This window comes from Protopterus annectens, chromosome 9.part0 (genome assembly GCF_019279795.1).
Source record: "Protopterus annectens isolate FY-2018-M chromosome 9.part0, PAN1.0, whole genome shotgun sequence".
NCBI classification, from domain to species: Eukaryota; Metazoa; Chordata; order Ceratodontiformes; family Protopteridae; genus Protopterus; species Protopterus annectens.
This window is the reverse complement of record NC_056743.1, coordinates 1,515,338,582-1,515,359,635: the sequence shown is the minus strand read 5'-3', so window position 1 is coordinate 1,515,359,635 and position 21,054 is coordinate 1,515,338,582. Positions and strand designations below refer to the sequence as shown.

Sequence of the window (21,054 nt, the reverse complement as noted above, 5' to 3'; positions counted from 1 at the left end):
GTCTGGCAAAGCATCATGGTCTGTCAACCATGTTATCCCAGGATGACAGATACTGGATACCCTGTGACATGCACCACTACACTAGACAATTGTGGAATACAATCTTTTTGTCCCTGTACTGCAGTATCATTCTGGCCAATGGCAGAATGCTACCCAGGCCTTGGGATACCATACCTGCATGGCCTACAAGACCTGGCAGTTCCTACATGTGTTTCCATGCAGTCCAGGCTACTGCATCACAGGTCCTGCACAACAACATGGAATATGCCAGAGCCATGTGTATAGTTTAAAAGGTGGTCTGAGTGTATGAGTTTGTGGCTAATCATGTCAGACAGGCAGCTGACAGTATGTATGCCCTCGTATAGGTCAGTGTGTACCATAGTGCTAGAGTTTGCATTCACAAATGAGTACTGTTGGTCATGTTTCCAGTCATGTGTTCAGAGGTGTGGCACAATTATGCAAACTATGTCATACAGTTTGTGTATTTTGGTGTCTGTCTTATCCTGCTTGTGGGGTCAGTTTGTGTATTTTGGTGTCTGTCTTATCCTGCTTGTGGGGTCACTTGTTTGGCCAGATACTTAGACGCATCTGTGAATGTGTGTGATTTCCGGTAGTGTGTGTGGGTGCCCTTACTGTGTTCTGGTAAGGGTATGTGTTGGTTGTGTTGATGAGCTGCATGTGTTAACCTACACCTCATGACTGTCCAGTCCAGTCATGGCTGTAGACTGGGCTGCCTTCCAGCTTACCCCTGTAGCTGCATCCCAAACAATGTATGGGGCATAATGTTAGGTGGGTCTGGCAGTGTACATGGCATAGAGATTACATTCCCCCAGGATGGCCACATACACAAAGCTGACATTATGAAACACCAGTAGCTGACTAGTGGACATGCCTGTATGAGCAGTCAGTACTACAAGTACCAGGTACCATATTTAGTTTAGGTATTGCCTATGGAGATGTTTTAGACAGTGATGCTCATGTGTACATATTTGTGTTTTGGATCTGACAACACTGGCTATTACGGAAACATTGTAGCTACCTTTAGAAGCAATCCTCCCCTGAGAAGCACATCACATCCTGTTAGTTGATTACAGATGATGCAAGTGTCTACAGGTCTGTTTCATTCTCTGGGTATATACTCACATATCCACCAGAACCATGAGCTCTGCTGGCACAGACACCCACTCTCCAAACAGAGTCATGTATCAATAGGCTCTGATGCCACTATCAATATTATCAGAATATAATCAGATAGTGTAAGCCATCACCTATGATGCAGCTATTACACATGGGCAGTTGTCTCCTACATCTTACACTCCTACTACAGATGTTACACTGGTGTTAAAGATGATATGCAACCTGTTTTATTACCAGTGCTGTGCATTGCCTTACATAAAGTATGTGCAGGTGGCTGTTAGGTTTGCAATGAGAGTTTGGGCTACACAAACCTGGTAGTTCAACCAGTGTATCTGTACTCTCAATATCCACTCTATGTAGGTGTGTACATAGCCTTTTGGCCCAGCCCTGTAACAAGGGTCACTACATATTTGCATAACATGGACACATGCACAACTGTTATTGTTTGCAAACGATAGTAGAGAGGTGGATATTACATGTGTTATGTGCATGGATAGTTAGCTGGCTCTTCCAATTATCTTTGCTATCATGCTGCTAACCTGTCAGATGAATACTAATGCTATGTATCCTGTCATTGAGTATTGTAATTGCCAATAGACATAACTACTGTTTGCATAACATAACTGCTATGTAGAATAGAATGCAGATCTGCCTAGAATACTGTACATTACACAGTTATTAGCACAATATCCCACAATGCACACCATATTTGCACGGTAAGACCACCTTTAACATGTTCATCTTACTTATACACCCATACATATGTCGACTGTTACAATATATCGACATATACTATCCCCTGTTATAGCACATTCTTGTTGGATGAATCCTGACACTGACAGTGGCTGGAAGCGAATTGGTGGGTTCCAAGCCCATATCATCCCTTGTAGTGTATGTGGAGTATGCCGTGTGACCTACAGCAGTACACACATAGAATACTACAAGCATTACTACTGCTCAACAATACATCGCTACAATATAGCTATTTCCACTATATGCATTGATTACACTGTAATTCTTACAGTACAGATACTACATACACAGACATACTACATGTTATACATACCGTCTTAGTAAGTTATTAACTGGTGTAATACTCATTTTCTGTTTGTCTTTCAGTATTTTGTACTGTCCTACAGGTAGATACAGATGGTCTGAATGTGTAACAAGGCAACCTTTTGTAGTTACAGATCAGTAACATGTGCTATCCCGATGACCAATTGCTGTTCCTAAGTAGCTAATTACATGCACATCAGCTGCGCTGCTACTGCCTTAGCCAATACCATGGCTACAGTGGAGTATAACTGAGTACTCCACTTGGGCATTGTCTCTTTGCCTTATTGTGAGGAAGACAGTGTGGAAGTTTTGTTTGGAATCTATTGCAACAGCTGTATGGAGATGAACAGTAATATATTGTGTGTAATGCCTAGAGGAGTTGGTCTAAATGTGAGTACTGCTGTCATATTTCTGAACATTGCTACTTGTGCAGGGTTTGTCTGTACCTAATACTTCTGCATATGTTTCAGTCTGGCCAGGTTGTTTGACCAGCTCAAGGCTGCACAGCTATGCATATAATGTTAGGGGGTTTACAGTGTGCCTACCAGACATATTTAGTTTGGTGCAACTGTGTATCATACTGTGCTAATAATCAGTACTCGGTAAAACTTCCTGGTGTACAAACCTTTCAACCCTCTGAAATGGGATTAGTTCATACAAACCCTGTTACATCAGCAGCTGTTCAATTGTATAACGGCAACTATTTCACATAGGGCCATGATAGTGTGTCTGTGTCCAGGTATGTTAAGGTCTCAGCAGATGTTGTACAGTAGTTGCATAATTGGTTATGGTATGACAGTATGTAGTGATGTCATTATTTTGGTTGTGGGGTAGATGTTGGTGGGTGTACATAGCACATGCAGGTGTGCTGGAACCCCTTTCATACAATGTCTATATGTGTGTGGGTGTTCTTTTCCTATGTGAACACCTATCCCTTAGTGGACTAATACTATGGTAATTGCAGGCTGATTCATTAAGGAACTATTAAATGCTTCCTGTATAGCATGCAGGTACTGTTAGTCGTTGAATCCCTTTGGCAATACATTGGAATGTAATAAAGATTTGCAAAATTAAAGCTGTCTGTGTAATTCTGTCATAGATATTTGCAGTCATTGCAGTTGTGTTGGTGACTATGTCCATATAACATATTTGTAATAGTGTATTGGCATATACTCTTCATATGTTATGTTCATATTGTTTGGGGGGGGGCAGAATGTGTGATTGCTATGGTCCATGTTATACTCAGATATGACCACTTTGGTTGTTGTTTACAGACATGTATGTATGTGTGTGTGTATATATATATATATATATATATATATATATATACATATATATATATATATATCTATATATCTATATATGAGCATACACCTTTAAATGGGTACATGGCGGGTTGTCCTATTTCAATACATTCCTCTCTTTTGTGTTTTAACCTGTCTGCATACACAACTGGGATAGGTACATCCCAGATAGCTTAGTGTTAGGTTAATTTGAGGATGGCGTACATGGTTGCGGGTTCTACTCCTGGAAGGTGTTATTATTTTACCTCTCAAAGTAGGCACTGGTAGGGAAACATTTACGTGGTTGTGAGCTTGTTTGCCTGTGGTTTGCACGATGTTAAGCAAAGGTCAAACGTGTGAAGCACTTCTCTGCTTACCGTGTTTCAGCGCCGCTTACCATCACGCAAACACGTGGAAACCCACTTACAACTGCTTAAGAGTGCTTGAATCCACCTGCATCCAAAAGCCCTTATTCTGGCCCTCAAAATAACCTAACAGCCCTTGAACCTGGGAACATGAACACCACGGTCACTGACTTTACCACTAAGGCATCTGAAATATGTACGAGTGTTATGGTGTTTAGAAAATACATTGTACTACAGACATTCCTCACTACTGAAAACAAATGTGACAGTCAGTTGGTGTACATATGTCTGATACATGTTAATGCTCATATGTTTGTGAAAGTAGGTGTTGCAATGTGACATGACAGGGTGTATTATGAATAAGGTTCTTGCTTTGTGTCCTTTTTATATTGTCCCCATACTCCATGTATGCCCCTCCAGTTCACTTATTGGACATCCGACCCAGGCCCTCCTTGATGCATGATTGCATTACCCATCATTCCTCCCCCACCCCAATCTTCACATACACAACAACCACCCCTTCTATGGTGAATTAGGTTAATATTAATCGTTATAATACCAGAGCTGCATGTGTTTTGTGTGCACTCCAATTCCTTTGGAGTGCTTCTGTGTCACGAAGTGTGTTCATAGATGTTTATACATATGGCTACTGATGTAACTGTATTATATATATATATATATATATATATATATATATATACATATATATATGTGTGTGTGTGTGTGTGTGTGTGTGTGTGTGTATGTATATATATATATATATATATATATATATATATATATATATGTGTGTGTGTGTGTGTGTGTGTGTGTGTGTGTGTATATATATATATATATATATATATATATATATATATATATATATATATATATATATATATATATATATATATATATATATATAGATATATATATATATATATATATATATATATATATATATATATATATATATATATATATATATATATATATATATATCTGTAGACTGGAATGTGTTGGTTCACAAACTACAGTACATTGCAATGTACTGTACATATGTACACAAAGTCACTGTCTCATTTGTGATCATTACAGTGAAATGCATATGCTATAAGGTGTAGTCTCAAGACCATGAAACATGTGTACACCTTGGATGGCTTAGTGGTACTTCCCATGACTATAGTGTGCATGGTCCAGGGTTCAACACCTGCGATGTTTTACAAATGTTTTTTACTGCAGAATAAGGCTCATTTAAACAGTTGTAAGCATGTTTAAAAGTGTTTGTGTGACATTATAGCAGCGGTTAAACACAGTTAAATAAACTTTGTAACATATACCCTGTGCGCGCAAACACGGCCACATCCACTAGCTACTCCGGATATATACATGTCAGTGATGTAACATCTCACTATGTGCTGACATAACATTACATTCTTTGTTGAATGTACTCTCCTGCACACATGGGTTTATATGGGTGATTTGAATGTTTTTATAGAGACGATTACTAGCTATGTATGCAAGCTGTGGTGAAGGTACACTTTGGAACATGATAAACATCCCTGCCATTAAAAGTACTCAATTGTATTTATTACTGCTTGGTGTAACTTATTCTAAGCCTTTTAGTTTAAGCACTTGGGCTTTAGACCAGTTGTTTTACATTAGGAAGGTTTGTGGGCTGCACTGTGGTGGCAGGACAGGTAGCTTACATCCTTCTAAGTTGGGAACTGCTGATTGAGGGTTCAGTGTCTGTTATTCTAAAAGTGTATTAGTTCTGGTTTAAGCACCTGGGCTTCAGGCCAGTTATTTTACATTAAGAAGGTTCATGGTCTGCACTCTTGTGGGAGAAGAGGCTGGACTCTGCCCTTCTGAGCTGGGAATTTCTGGTTAAAGGCTTATAGTGCCTGCATATTTGAACTATTTCTTACTGTAATTGGTACACCTTGTTTGCTGTAGCATAGACTAGATCCAGGCCTGCTGAATCTAGTTTTGTTTGTATGCTTGTTATTTCCTTGAAAAGCTAATTCCACCTAAAACGCCTTTTCAGCTTCTGTGGATCCCTAGTGATATCTGCATTGCTTACTGTACTTATTTCCTTGTTTCATTTGAAAGAAAGTTACTGTTTGTCATTTTTGCATTTAAGTTACCTGGCACTTGCTCACTAAAGCAATTATATAAGTCAGCACTAAAAAATTAAAAGCACTACACCCTCACAAACTCCCCCTGGAATACCTTGCTCCCCATTGGCCATTTTTTTTCAATTATAAAGAAATTCCCAATACTATTCTAGCATGTCCAAAGGTCAGTTGTCAATCTCCTCTCCAGTCCAGCTGGTGAATCTGGGAATCTTGAGGCAATGTTACAACTGCCTCATGTACACAGACAATCCTCTCCTCCTCCCAACAAATTCCAACACATGAGAGATGCAACCATATAGCCAAACTGGAGGCTAAGGTCTCTCAACTCAGTACTGGCGTAACCAGTCAGGAGGAGAAGGAAACCAAACTCACTAAAATTCCAGTCTCACATAGACCTACCATGATAGCAAACCAAACACATAAACACACAAAAACATACTTGGAGACTCTAAATAAAAATCTGCCTAAGCAGCAGAGACCTCCAAAGCAGACACCCAAGTAACCGCTACCCCAAAAAAAACACATGCAACCCATAGCTCACAAAGCCAGTGTGCCGAACAGTCACAGCCCTTAAGGCTAAACAACACACCTGATACACTTGTAATAGGTGACTCTATCATCAGGCACACTGACGTCCCACTCACCAGGCTGAACAAGGAGAAGGTCACGGTGAGCTGCCTGTCGGGCGCTAGGATCTGCCACATAACACAAGCACTCAGGTCACTCCAAGGCAAGTACAAATATGACTCAGTCATTGTCCATGCTGGTGTGAATGACCTGAGACGTACCTCCCTGGACTACATGAAAAGAGACATAGAGGAGCTCTCCGAGCATGTAGCCCAGGCCGGTATGACCCTGACCTTGAGTAGCATCTTACCCTCACCAAAAATGATGCCACAGTATGAAGACAAGATTATCAATTTCAACAATTGGCTTAAGTATTGGTGTCATTCAAAGGGGATCCAATGCCTGTCAGCCTGGGATGACATGCTCGACAAGCCACGATGCTTCACTAGGGACGGCTTGCACCTGTCTCTCCTGGGCTTTTGGATATTGGCAAAGGCTCTTGCTACCCCCATAGTGCCTTTTTTAGGCAAGGCTCAAAAGACAAACCCACCTCCATAGGTATCACAAGGGATAAGAAACTAAGAGTAATGCTACTCAATGCCAGAAGTCTAAACCTCAAGATGCACGCACTCAAAACTCTCCTTAGCATGGAGAACATCAGTATCTGTGCAGTAACAGAAACCTGGTTCAAGGCTCTAGAAAGCACCCCAGCACTACCCGGTTATACCTCATACCATGCTTTTCGGCCCCAAAACTTGGACCGAACCACAAAAGGAGGGGGATTATCAATATTCGTCAAAGATACCCACACCTCCAGGTTGGTGGCACAGCACGAAGCATCAGAGACTATCCATGTGCAACTAACAGTGGGTAAAACTGCCTTCCAGTTTATAGCCTTCTACAGACCACCCTCCCAAAACCAGGAACCCCACTCAGCCTTCCTAAGAACACTGGAAAATATGAAGGTCTCTCCAAACACCATTATATTGGGTGACTTCAACTACCCAACCATAGACTGGGAGCATTACTCAAGCTCCAACACCCTAGGTTCCTAGAATTTATAAACTCAAATGCTATGGAACAACTTGTTACCACTCCCACAAGAGGGGAAAACATACTGGACCTGATCATCACCAACATGGGGACTCTATGCTCCAGACCAGAAGTGTATCCCTCATTGGTAAGATCAGACCATAAACTAATCTCACTGGATATTCACATCCCGACCCCACCCCATGCCCAGAAAACCGCAGTGAAAAACTTCTCTAAAGCAAATTTCACACTCCTCAAAACCGAGGTGGAATCCTTCAAAGCCCCTGGGCCTGTGGATATGCCCAGACCGCAAAATCCTTTATAAACGCATTCTATGAACACCTTCAGGAATGCATGGATCATGCAATCCCAAATAAAACCAAGACTCAATCCTCCAAAGGCAGACATCCTGTCTGGTGGACCCCAGCCATAAACAAATTATACAATAGAAGGAGGAAGCTACTACATGATAGAGCAAAATCCCAAAAAGGGAAGGCATCTCTGATCAGTATTAGCAAAAAACTAAGGGCACTCATAAAATCGTCTAAGGCCAGCTTCAAGAGAAAAATTGCACAGGACACTAAGGATAATCACAAGGCTTTCTTTAGTTATGTTAGGAACCTGGGTGGGAATTCCCAGATATGCTCAGAATTAGTCCAAAATGACAAAAATACACTGAACCCACAGACATTGCCAACATCCTAGCTGACAGGTTCAGTGCAAACTTCTCCCTCCCCACCAAAAGGGCTAATATCTATCCCAGCAGAGTGCTGCCCCCCTGACATCTCAGATGCTCAGGTAAGAGCTGCCTTCTCCAAAGCAAGAAACACAGCATCAATGGACCAGACGGTGTCCCGGGCTGCTACATGAACTTCAAGAAGAGCTAAACCCAAACCTAAAACTACTGTTCAATCTCAGCCTTACTACAGGATATGTACCCAAAGAGTACAGCAACAGTGGTCCCTCTCCACAAAGGTGGTGCCTCAACGGATCCTGGAAACTATCGCCCCATAAGTCTCACTAGCTTGGTCTGCAAAGCTATGGAAAGGATCATCATGGACCTTATAAATAAAGATATTGGGGACCTACAGACACTGGATCCTACCCAGTTCGGCTTTGTTAAGGGCAGATCCTGCCTCTTAAACCTGGTCGATTTCTTTGAAATAGTCACCAAGGCCATTGACAAGGGGAAGGTGGTCCACACAGCCTACCTGGACCTCGCAAAAGCCTTTGATACAATACCCCACTCAGGCATTATAAATAAGCTCACCAGCTTAAATATAAACCCTATGTCACTAGATGGTTTGCAAACTGGCTCAAGGACAGAACCCACATGGTTAGAATAGCTGGAGCCATGTCAGACTCCAAACCAGTTACAAGTGGCATCCCACAAGGCTCAGTCCTGGGACCTCTCTTGTTCGGTATATATTTCTTGGAGGTACAGGCCAACATGGAAGGACTGTGGCTGACCAAGTTCGCAGATGACTGAAAACTGGGCCATAATAGACTCTCCAGCCGACACAAGCATCCTCCAAAAGGGCCTCATAGAAACAGACAACTGGTGTCAGAGCCATGGCCTCAAGTTAAACGCCAAAAGTGTATAGTCATCCCTTTGGCAAAACAAAGTGCCCACAAATTACCATATAGGTGATAATCCATTAAGTACAGAAGAAGTAATTAGGGACCTGGGGACCCAAGTTGATAGCAATCTCTCATTTGACAACCATGGCCAAAGTGGTTAGAAAAACATTTCATATAGCCCACCTAATCATGAAGGGATTCACATCTAGATCAGGGAGGTCATCGTGCCGCTTTACTCATCCCTCAGCGGGCCCATAATTGAGTACAGTGCCGCCTTCGGGATGTACCTTACCAGACACCTGCAGCAACTGGAAAGACCCCAAAAGTACCTCACCAAGAGGATCAAGGGGCTCAAACAGATGCCATATGCTGCCCGGTTAAAGAAATTCCAGCTCTACTCAGTGGCATACCGCCTGCTCAGAGGCGATCTGTGCCTGACGTATAAAGCCATGTCCAACCCGGAATTAATGGACATGCTGCACCTCAGAAAATCCAAATCCCATCGAGCTACGTGCTCGAGGGACTTGAACCTCAGCACTGAAATAAATAGGACATGCTGGAGGGACAGATTCATAACCCAGAGGCTCCCTTCACTCTGGAATAAAATCCCAGTCCAGGTTAGGCAGAGTCCCTCATTGACTCTCTTCAAGAGGAATCTTGATGAGTGGATGGGAGATCATAGGTTTACCCTGGGTATCACTTCTGTGTCACTGTTAGACAGAGGCACAGTATACTAACCTTGAAAAAGGGCATAGCAAAATTAATTTAAAATGGGTGGCTAAAGCCATACACACTCTGGCTAGGCTTATAAATGCCCTAGGGCAGATAGTCTGAACCTATGAACTTATGAACCTATTATCGGAATTGTAACCTCGAATGCACAGGTACTATGCTGATGCTGTAACCATTACACTGATGACATTAACGCTGCTTCAGCCTATTTCCTATATTAGATGATTTCTATGTGTAAGCTTGGCTAAGTAAAGGGCGGGAGCCCCCAAACTCACTAAGTTTCACATACTCTTGAAATAACAACATATAACAAATGTACTGTGAGACAATACATTTCATTCCTAACTACATTAGGCATAGCCCCTCAATGACACACTTCAAGGGAAACCTTGTTGTGTGAATGGGTGACAGACTATACACCCTTGGGATCATGTATCCCAGAACCATATAGCCAGGGGGTGGGGGAGCCTGTCCAGTCTGATAGCTGCAAGACCTGTTGGGGGAATTGAAGGGTGTGAATTGCCACATTAACATGCCTTCTTTAGATCACTAAGTGCCCCTATCACCCTCCACAACCCCAGTCTTCAACAGCTTCCAGCAACTCTGCCTGGAATTGCTTCATTGGCTATGCTTGACAGAGGCTTAGTTACTTCATCAATAGTGTGAGGAAGGCCAACACACTGTTGCTATGCATCTAATTGCCCTTGGGCAGATAGGTAGTAGGCTATCTGTGAACCTCTAATGTGCAGGCCATCCCAGCCATAATATGTGAATAAACAGACCTTCAGATCACAATATACAGTGAGAACTCACCATGTAGTCAGGAAACAGTTGAGTACAGCAAGAACACACAGAAGTAGCAGGTAATAAACAGCCACTGAGAATGAACCAAATGAACGGTGAGGCAAACGATCAGACAAACGGCTTTAAAAAATGATGCTAAGTTGTCTTTGATGCAGGAAAAGATAAGCAAGTTAATTGCTAGTATTACGAGTGATCTTTTGTTTTTTTCAATATCAAAATCTTTTTGACGAAACGCTTAGGAATTTAGAAGCATTTGTCAACAAAAATGTGATTCTTAAACATAAAAAATTAAACAGAGACACTTCAGACTATAAAAACAGTTGTGCATATCCACCTGGTAGAAAAATTGTTCCACGTGGTCCTGACGAGTGACCAGTGGATGTTGAACTTATTAATGACTTTGTTGAGCAAGAAGATGTTTTTTTAGAACAGCAGAACAGACCAAGGAGGTCCGAGAGACTTATGAACAGGGGTTTAACGGGCAAGAATGCACAGTTCTTTCATGCCTAAGAGATGAAGGGCAACCAAAGGGGTGGTTTTTAGACTTTGATGAAACAAAAGTTGTTAATGTTTTTAACACTGATAGTACGTGTTGTACTGGTGTTTTTGCTGAATTAGATGACAATGGGTCTTTTTTAGAAGTTTTTTTGTGATGATTTGCTTGATCAACATACTGGTATGAGGCATCAAATTTTGAACAAGTTTGTTTTTTTTATATACAACTATACTGATTTGGAGGTTTGTGATACACATTTTGACCTGTTTAGTAAAGGTACTAATTTTGTTCCTAGTTTTAGGTTAGATATTACTCAAGTTTTAATCAATTTAAAATTGTTTATGAGACAGTTGAATTTAAAGATTTTTTTCTCCATCTCTAACAACTTTAAGGAGGGTGAGGTGGATTTGGATTCTACACATGTGCTTAAGAGAAAAAGTATTTTCATTCCGCCCCCCAACTTTGAAGTTACCTTGTTGGAAAAAATGGCTGAGTCTAAATTTAGAAGGATACTATCACAAAAAACCTTATGGATAGATAATCTTTCAGACAATGAGACTTATTTTGAAAAGTCTCAAGGCCTCCAACAGATATAGGTTTATGAAACCTGATAAAGGTGGGGGTATGGTCATAATGACCAAAATAGACTACACCACTAAGATGATGGAGATTTTGAATGATGAGTCAACATACAGTAGGGTCTCTAGAAATTAAGTGAATCGAGCATATGCTAAAATTGATTTGTTTTTGCATGATGCATTATTTCAAGGTGTTATTAATGAAGTGGAGTATAATTATCTTACAGTAAAGTTTCCTACTCTACCTACTATCTTTGGCATCCCTGAATTCCATAAGGGTATGGATAATTTGCTTTTTAGACCAGTTGTTGCTGCTAGAGGTTCTAAGACAGAACCCCTTGCATCATTTATTGATGCTTGGTCTACGTCAGCTGTTGGTGAAGCTACACACATTTTGAAGGACTCGTGGCATTGCCTTGAGAGACTGAGGGATGTCAAGGTTAACAATTGTGGTTTTGGTTTTTTAACCATTGATGTAGTCAACCTTTTCTCTGTTATTCCACACCAGCTAGGTTTGGATATGTTTTATGAAAGTCTTTCTACTAGTACTACTGTAGATAAAAACAAAATTAATTTATTACACGACCTCATGGAATTAGTTTTAAAAAACAATTTTATTTTATTTGAAGGTGAACTTTATCAGCAGCTTACTGGTGTGGCAATGGGAGCGAAGTGTGCCCCGGTTTTCTCCAACTTGATATTGTTGACGTGGGAAAAGCTTTATGTTTTTTCCTCTAAATACTATGACAATATTATTTTATATAACAGATTTTTGGATGATTTGTTAATTTTATGGAAGGGTGATGAAGAAACAGTGGTTGAATTTGTTGAATATTTAAACAGCACCACTGAATTTTTTAAATTCACATACACTTGGAATGATGAAGTGATTAACTTTCTGGATCTGAACATTAGCAAAACCAATGATGGTTTCTCTAGTAATGTATTTAGAAAGAAGACGTACTCCAATTCCTTGTTGCATTTTGGAAGTTGTCACCCTTGGCACCAGAGAAAAGGTATTGTGAAGGGACAAATTGTCAGGATTTCCAGATTAGTTAGCAATGATTTTTAAGGAGGAAATTTTTAAGTTAATTGGAATGTTTTTGGAGCGGGGATATCCCCTTAATTTACTTCTTAAAATTAAGAAAGAAGTGATGAAAAAAAGGGGTACACAGTACATTCCTATCTTGAAAAATAATGCTTCATTTGTGCAGACTGTTAATAATAGAACTGGAGCATTTTTTGTATTAAAGTACAACAATAGGTCTCATGAATTAAGTGCAAGTTTGAGAAGTTTATGGAAATGCTGTTTGGGTGATCAAAACAAAGCAATTCTAGGTCTAGAACTATTGATTGTATTTAGTAGAGGTGAAAATTTAAAATCAATTTTAGAAAGGGAAGTTAGACCCCGCAAGAAATCAATTATGAGAAAATGTGGGGCCTGTTAGTGGTGCAGGTTTATTTGTGAAGGATCTTATGTTTGTGTTTTTGACTTTAGAGTGTAGGTTTATTTGTGAAGGATCTTATGTTTGTGTTTTTGACTTTAGATACACTATTGCATGTCCTGGGGTGTGCAATTGTAACACCAAGAACCTGGTCTACGTGGCCTCTTTACTGCATGTGAGGCATTTTACGTTGGCAAGACTATTCGTAGACTTAGGGATAGGATATCTGAACATGTCAGATCCATTAGGAGAAAGGACACACACAATGCACTTTATTTACACACCACCACATGTTCTAATTTTAAAAAAATTGTGTTTTTTGTGGTGGATTGTGCTATTAACTTTGAGAAAAGAATTGATTTGGTCAACAAAGTGGGTATGTTAGAAAGTGAATGGCAACTTAGGTTAAATGCCTTGAAATTTCCTGGTCTTAATGATTGTATATCTTTGATGCCTATTCTAAAGTTCAAATCTAACCAGATTTAGTATATTTTTTATACTGTTTACATATTTATATTTATATATATTTACACTTTTTATATTTTTTGAATATTCAATATTTGTATTTGATGTTCATTACAATAGTATAATTATCATTTTTTTATTTATATGTTTATACATTATTAATTTAAGGTGGAAAAAGTGTTTTTTTAAAATGCGTGGCCTAGGTGAATCATCACATTTATTTATTATTTGAAAGGAATTTCATTGGTTGATGTATTTTTAACTGCACCTATCATTGTGGGGTTGGGTACTATAAAGATGTTTTTTGTTCACTGTTTAAATGACTCTGAAGAAGCCAGTATTGTTCTGGTGAAAGCGCTAAGTCATTTGTTATTAAAGCCGTTTGTCTGATTGTTTGCCTCACCATTCATTTGGTTCGTTCTCAGTGGCTGTTTATTACCTGCTACTTCTTCGTTTTTCCCTTTTGGGATTTTTTGTTTGTAAGAACATACAGAACACTGATACTTAGTCACTCCAAAAGCCTATCTTGAAAGCTAGAAGACTTGTATAAGTATAAGGCTTTCTATTGCTTACCAGTAGGTTACCTACAGGGGAGATGAAAAACAAGCACAGATGGGGAACATGCATGCAATGATACCATACCGGCCTTGTGTCAGCCTTATGCTTTGGAATACTGGCCAAGGCTATTGGCGCCCCCCCATGGTGCCTTATTTAGGAGAGTCTCAAAGGTGAATACCAGCTCCATAAACAGCACAATAGCAGATACAATGAGGATTATGCTACTCAACACCAGGGGTTGTGATCACAACATGCATGCACTTACAGCACTCCTCAAGATGGACAACATCAACATCTGTGCATTAACTGAAATCTGTCTTAAGGCTCCTGAGAGCACACCAGCACTACCAGACTACAACTCATACCACACATTTCAGCCACAGAACATGGACTGACAGACATGGAGGGGCTGTATCCATATTCATCAGGGATACCTCCACCTCCAGCTTAGTGGGGCAGCATGATACCTCTGTGATCATCTATATGCAGCTCAAATCAGCCACAACTGCAATGTGGAATGTGGCCTGCTATGGATCACCTTCCATGACTCAGGACCCAGGACCTCCACTCCACCTACCTGGAGACAGTGGAGAACATGACAGTCCTAACGCACACCCTGACATTGGTCGATGTCAACTACCATACCATTAATTGGGAAACATACTCCAGTACTCACTTCCAGGACCAGCGCTTCCTGGAATGTATCACCTCATATGCCTTGTATCAGGTGGTAACCTCCCTAACGTGGGGTGGAAACTACTAGATGTGGTCATTACCAACATGAGCAACAGATGCACCACAGTGGTGGTTAACCGGTCACTGGTTATATCTGACCATGAGCTATTCACTGTTTCCACACCTTAGCATCTCCCCCACCCATGGATACCACAGTGTATACCTTTCCTACAGCTAAATGTACACTACTAGTGACAGGGATGGGGGGGGGGTTTCACAGCCTCCATGCTAAGGGGAAACACTACTCAAGATACAGACAGATTTACAAATGCAGTCTATAAGCACTTACATGGATGTATGGATTATGCCATCACTGGTAAACCAAGACTCACTCTTCCTAGACAAGGACACTGGCCTGGTGGACCTCTGCAATAAACAGGCTATACTACAGAAGTAGGACAGTGTTCCAGACACAAAGCAAATCCCACAAAGGGCAGACATCCGTGACCACTATTAGTATGATATGTAGGTCCCTCATGACATCATCCAAGGCTAACATCTGCAGGAGAATACACAAGGATTCAAAAGATAACCACAAAGCCTTTTTTGGCTATGTCAAGGATCTACGTGGTGATACACAGATTTGCACTGTGCCGGTGAAATATAGCACAGAATATGCTGACCCTACTGATATCGCCAACATCCTTGCAGATACATTCAATGCATACTTCACCCCCTAAAGAGCCCACAACACTACCCGAAAGGTACAGTATCCCAACCATCAGAGACACACAGGTGGAAATGGCCCTCTCTAACAGCAGTACATGGTGTCAGTGGAGGCAGATGTTGACCCAGACTGCATCTTGCAAACTGTACAAGACAACCTGCTCCCCACCTAATTAAGCATTCCTACCTCAGCCTCTCCACAGGCTACATGCCCATACAATGGTGCGTGGCAACTTTTATTTCACTCCATCAAGGTGAAATCACAACTGACCATGGTAACTACCACCCCATAAGCCTGACTAGCTTGGTCTGCAATGGTATGGTTTGCATCCTCATGGCACTCATTAACAATGACATTGGTAACCTTTGAACACGTGACCCAACCCAGATCAGCTTGGTTGAGTGCAGTTCATGCCTACTGAACCTGTTTGACGTCTTACATACAGTCACCAAGACATTAGATGATGGGGGAGGTGGTTCACACATACTACCTGGACCTCACCAAGACTTTTGACACCATGTCCCACTCAGGTATTATTGATAAACGCACCAGCCTGTACATTCACCCATACATCACAGGTTGGGTTGCCAACGGGCTTACACACAGATCCCACATGGTATGACTAGTGGTCTCCAGGTCCAACTCTTGAACAGTCATGACTGGTGTCCCACATGTCTCAGTCCTGGGAGCCCTACTGTTTGACATATATGTCTCAGATGTACAGGTAAACACAGGTGGACTACGGCAGACTATGTTTGGCAATGACTGCAAACTGGGAGCCATGATTGATAGTCTAGCTGACATGGACATCCCACAAGGGGCCTCATAGAGAACGTCACAGGGTGCCAATGACACGGCCTCCAGCCAAGTGCCCCTAACTGCATGGTCATTCCATTGTGGAATTGGCACCCACATATTAACACATTAGCAGCAGCCACTTTAATACAGACGAGGTAATGAGGTATCTGGGGACTAAGGTAGATAGTGATCTCCCTTTTGACAGTCATATCTCCACAGTAGTTAGGACATCCTTCTATGTAGGCCATCTGATTACTATGGGATTCCCACCTAGACATACTGGGGTTATAGTGCCCCTTTACTCATCACTCATCATTCCCATCTTAGGGTATAATAACCCATGTGGGATGTACCTCAGAGGAGACATCCAACAGCTGTGGGGGGGTCCACGAATGTACCTCACCAAGGGGAATACTGGCCTCCAACATATGGCCTATGCAGCTGGACTGAATAAACTCCTGCTTTACTCAGTGGCATCTCATTTACTCAGAGATATTTCCACTGGCCAACACAGCCATGTCGAACTCAGGCTTGATGGATATGCTCCACCTATGGGAATCCATGTCACAGTGAACCACACACTGTAGTGAGCTGACCTTGCCACAACAATAACCGGAGGATGCTGGAGGGACAGCTTCCTGTCATAGACACTCCCCATACTTTGGAACAACATCCCCAACTACATCATACAGAGCTCCTCACTAACACTCTGCAAGAGAAACCTTGAAGGGTGGATGGGGAACAGTAGATGCACCCCAGGGATCCCGCCATTGGCTCTGCTCTACAGAGGGACGGTTAATGAATCAATGGGGTGGCAAAAGCTGACACATTTTGGCTGGCCTTATGAATGGCCTCTGGCAGTTGGCCAAGTCCCTACCTATGAATCTATACATACAGTATCTGCATATGCTGATAGCTTAATTTACTGTTCAGGTGTTGACTTACCTTGTGCCAATGGCTGTAGTGTGTGCAATAGTTTAGAGCTGCCTATGTTGGATGCACACAGTAGACTGCCTGTACATGACAATTTACAGGTAGTCTTGTGCATGTGCCATCCATTTTTACTGTGTGTGCAGGTGGAGAAAGGTATCAGTCCCTAGGTGCCTACAATGTCAGTGTGTGTGCTATACATTCCCTCTTTGCCAAGGCATGGGCATACTGGGCACGCCTCTGTCTGTCTAGTGGGGCTGGCTCAGGGTGTTCATGGTCTGAGTACCTACGTGCCTGTGGGGCCCTTGGCAATGGTGATGGGCTGTGAGGGTCTTCACCATTCTGTCTCTGCTGCAGCTGTTTCCGCAGGATCATATTGTATAGCATGGCACATACTATGAAGATGTGAGCACATGTGCCTGGACAGTACTGCAAGGCTCCACCAGATATGTCCAAGCAACGGAACTGTGATGTCAGCATCCCAAACACACGGTCTATGATGATTCTGGTTTGTGCGTGTGCCTCATTATGGTGTTTCTGCATGGGTGTGTGTGCATTTCTGATGGGAGTCATCATCCACGGTTCCAGTGCATAGCCAGCATCCCCCACCTGGTTGCCATTTGGGATATCCCCCCTGGCAAATAACCGATAGAGCTGTAAGGCATGCCAGATGTGGGAGTCATGATAGCTTCCAGGGCTGCCAGCACACAAATCCATGATAATGCCCTGGGCATTGAACACGACCTGGCAGTTGATAGAGGGGTATCCCTTGCAGTTTATGTAGTGCCTACCCTGCTCACTGGGTGGTGACTTGATGTGTATGTGCATGCAGTCTATTGCACCCAGTACCTCCGGGTATTCTGCCACATGGTGGAAGAGATGCATATTGCTGGCCAACTCCTCCTGTGTTCGGGGGATGTATATGTGCTCATTGGCATGTGATAACATGGTATCCAGGAAATGGTGTAGTACCCTGGATGCTGATGCCTGTGAGGTACCCATGATATCCCCAGTTGGTCTTTGAAAGGTACCTGTAGCTAGCATTCTCAGGCTTACACATACCTTTGTATCCACAGGGATGGGTTCCCCTCTGTTTGTTCTGGATCTGAGGTGTGACCGGCACAGCTCCACAAGTTTCTGTAGGATGTCCCTGTCCACCCTGTAATGCACTACTATCTCCAGATCATGTAGCCCCTGGTAGGTTACCCTGGGTCTGAACACTCTCCTCCTCCTCTGGTGCCTGCGGTAGTCATGTGCATCATCTTCCACACCACCTTCAGTCTCCAACACAAGCTGGTGGATCAAAGCTATGGCAGCCCCTAACATGTACATAATAAAAGTTCCCCGTATGTATACACAACTGGTGCAGAGTGCATGGGAATACACAAATGTCTGTAAGGTGCTTTCACACTTTATAGTATTGTGCTATGGATGCTGCTGATGTAAGTGGGTGTGTATGAGCTATTCCAGCTGCTGCATGTCTTAATTATAGGTTTTGCAATGAGTACTGCATGTGTGGGGCCTTTACTGTGGAGATCTACTTGCCTGCCTTGATTAATCTTTAATTCACTTTTAAACCTGGATCCCCTCCCATTATCAGATATGTAGCCACCTGCCATCTTTCTTGTTTTGTACTTTCCCTACCCAGTCATGGCGAAATGTGCCTTGTAGCTGATATACTGCATATCGCCTTTGTTCTGCTTTGACACTTTACTGTTGCCTTTGCAGTACAGCCCCTCCCCTTCCCTGTTCTGCAGGTAGCTGCTTGCAGCCTTGTTAGCTGTTGTCAAGGGCCCACTGTAGGCTCCTAGGTGTTAATTAGTCATTTGTACTCCAATTTCACTGCTGCAGCATTTCCTTATTTCTTTCCTATATCCTTCCTGTTTCAGCTGCAGTGCGCACCGTGCATATCCGTTTACCGGGTTTACGTGTGTTTTCATCTCCGTTCACATGCATACTCGGTTACCTTGTGTACTCTCAGCTAAGCATAGCTATGGGCAATTCGACATACCCCTATCCTGCAGCTTTGCCTAGCTAGGGGCAGACCAGTTTAGCAATGCTCCAATTTGCTTACAGCAATGGCAACACACCACTCTCTTGATGTCATCTTTATCTCAAGGGCTCACCTCGGTGTTATAACACTATGCTGTGAGGTGCATCCTTACACCAGCAGGGAATCTGCGATTCACTATTACTCCTCTCATTTGCATGGCATTGCCTACTAATTCCTAGCTACTGCACATAACACTGTCACTGCCCCTTAGCAACCCTTGCGCCATGAGTATGGTGTAGCATACCTGCCACTGACTATTATGGGGGAAATCGTGATATGTGTTTCATTGCGGTTTTATTCTATATTTTTATATATTCCTTGTGATCCCCTTTGTGCACCGCTGCCCTGCGCTTCCAGGTCGCGATAGTGCGACTATATATATTAAATGTTAATTTTATATTTTGTACATGTTTTTTATGCCAATGGCTATATATTTAGCCATTGGCATATATTAACAATATAATACACGTGTTTGGTCGGCTGTCATGGCTCCAATTTTATGTTTGCAAAAATGTAAACCGTTTTTTACAGTTTACATTTCTGCATGCTTACACTATGCCTGTACCACTTCCTGAATCACTACATACCTTCATTTGCATGCTACACTACTGCAAATGGGGTAATTAGCATACACGGCTCAGGAGTTGTGCGGGCGTAGCGTACACAGGTAGTGCACGTGGGAACGGCTCGTACATGAATCGCTCGGTGGTCATCTTTGGTGTTAGTGCCGATGCTACACTTGCACCTGGAGCAAGCTTCATGAATCCTGGGGTTTTCCCTCCAAGGCAGTATATTGTTTGTGTGTGTGATACAACAAATCTTTTAACGTTAATATGTTAATGTGAAAGGTTTTTGGAAACGTTGATGTTATAACTGCACATCCAAATTACGCTTCTGCTTGGCATCATTTCCTGATCAGAAGTCATGTTTTCATTTTCCTAGGTCACAGTACAAGCCACCTGCATTACATTAACAGCAATGAGCATGGACAGATGTTATGCTACCCTCTATCCCCTTCAGTCACTGCGTCACCGTACTCCACGGGTTGCCATGGCAGTCAGTCTGGGCATCTGGATAGGTACAGTATTTTCTAATTATCTTTTCTTTTTTGTTATATTTTCAATATTTAACTATTCTATCAGAACACTTCAAGTTTATTTGATCAACTCTGTGCCAACTGACAGTTTTGTATCCTCAATATTTTTTCAATTATTTCTACTCCTGAAATGCTGAAAGAATCCTAAGTAGGTTAAATATACTGACAGTTATGATGTAAAACTATCGTGTCTCTTGTTGTTATGCAAATGTATGCTGAGGTTCCTGTGTAAGAGTTTTAAAGCAAAGCAGTTTAGGTGCACAGAACTCCTGGAAACATTTGTAGCAATCAAAGGGAAATCACAGTGCATGATAACTTCAGTTCTGAAAAATAAGCGATTGCATACTGAAAACAGTGAACTCACATATTGTGCATCATCACCTAATAAACTGAACATGAAACATTTAAACTGTTTCATTGGCAGAATTACTAAAAAAATAACTTGATGGTTTATACATAAATGATCTAAAGTACCCAGGGCTGATGTAGATCTATCCACAACCTTTTTTTTCCAGTTTTTGTACATAGGGTCTGGGTGTTGCTTCAATCATCTGGAGCC

The 21,054-nt window shown here is 41.9% G+C and overlaps 1 protein-coding gene across 1 annotated transcript in view; it reads left to right on the top strand.

The window, feature by feature from the left end:
- The window catches only part of LOC122810964 (G-protein coupled receptor 54-like), a 569,191-nt gene that overhangs the window by 473,688 nt on the left and 74,449 nt on the right, over positions 1 to 21,054 (top strand). Inside the window, exon 3 of the mRNA XM_044082492.1 lies at positions 20,342 to 20,477. Coding sequence (XP_043938427.1) covers positions 20,342 to 20,477 — 136 coding nt within the window. The remainder of the gene's footprint in view (positions 1 to 20,341; positions 20,478 to 21,054) is intronic.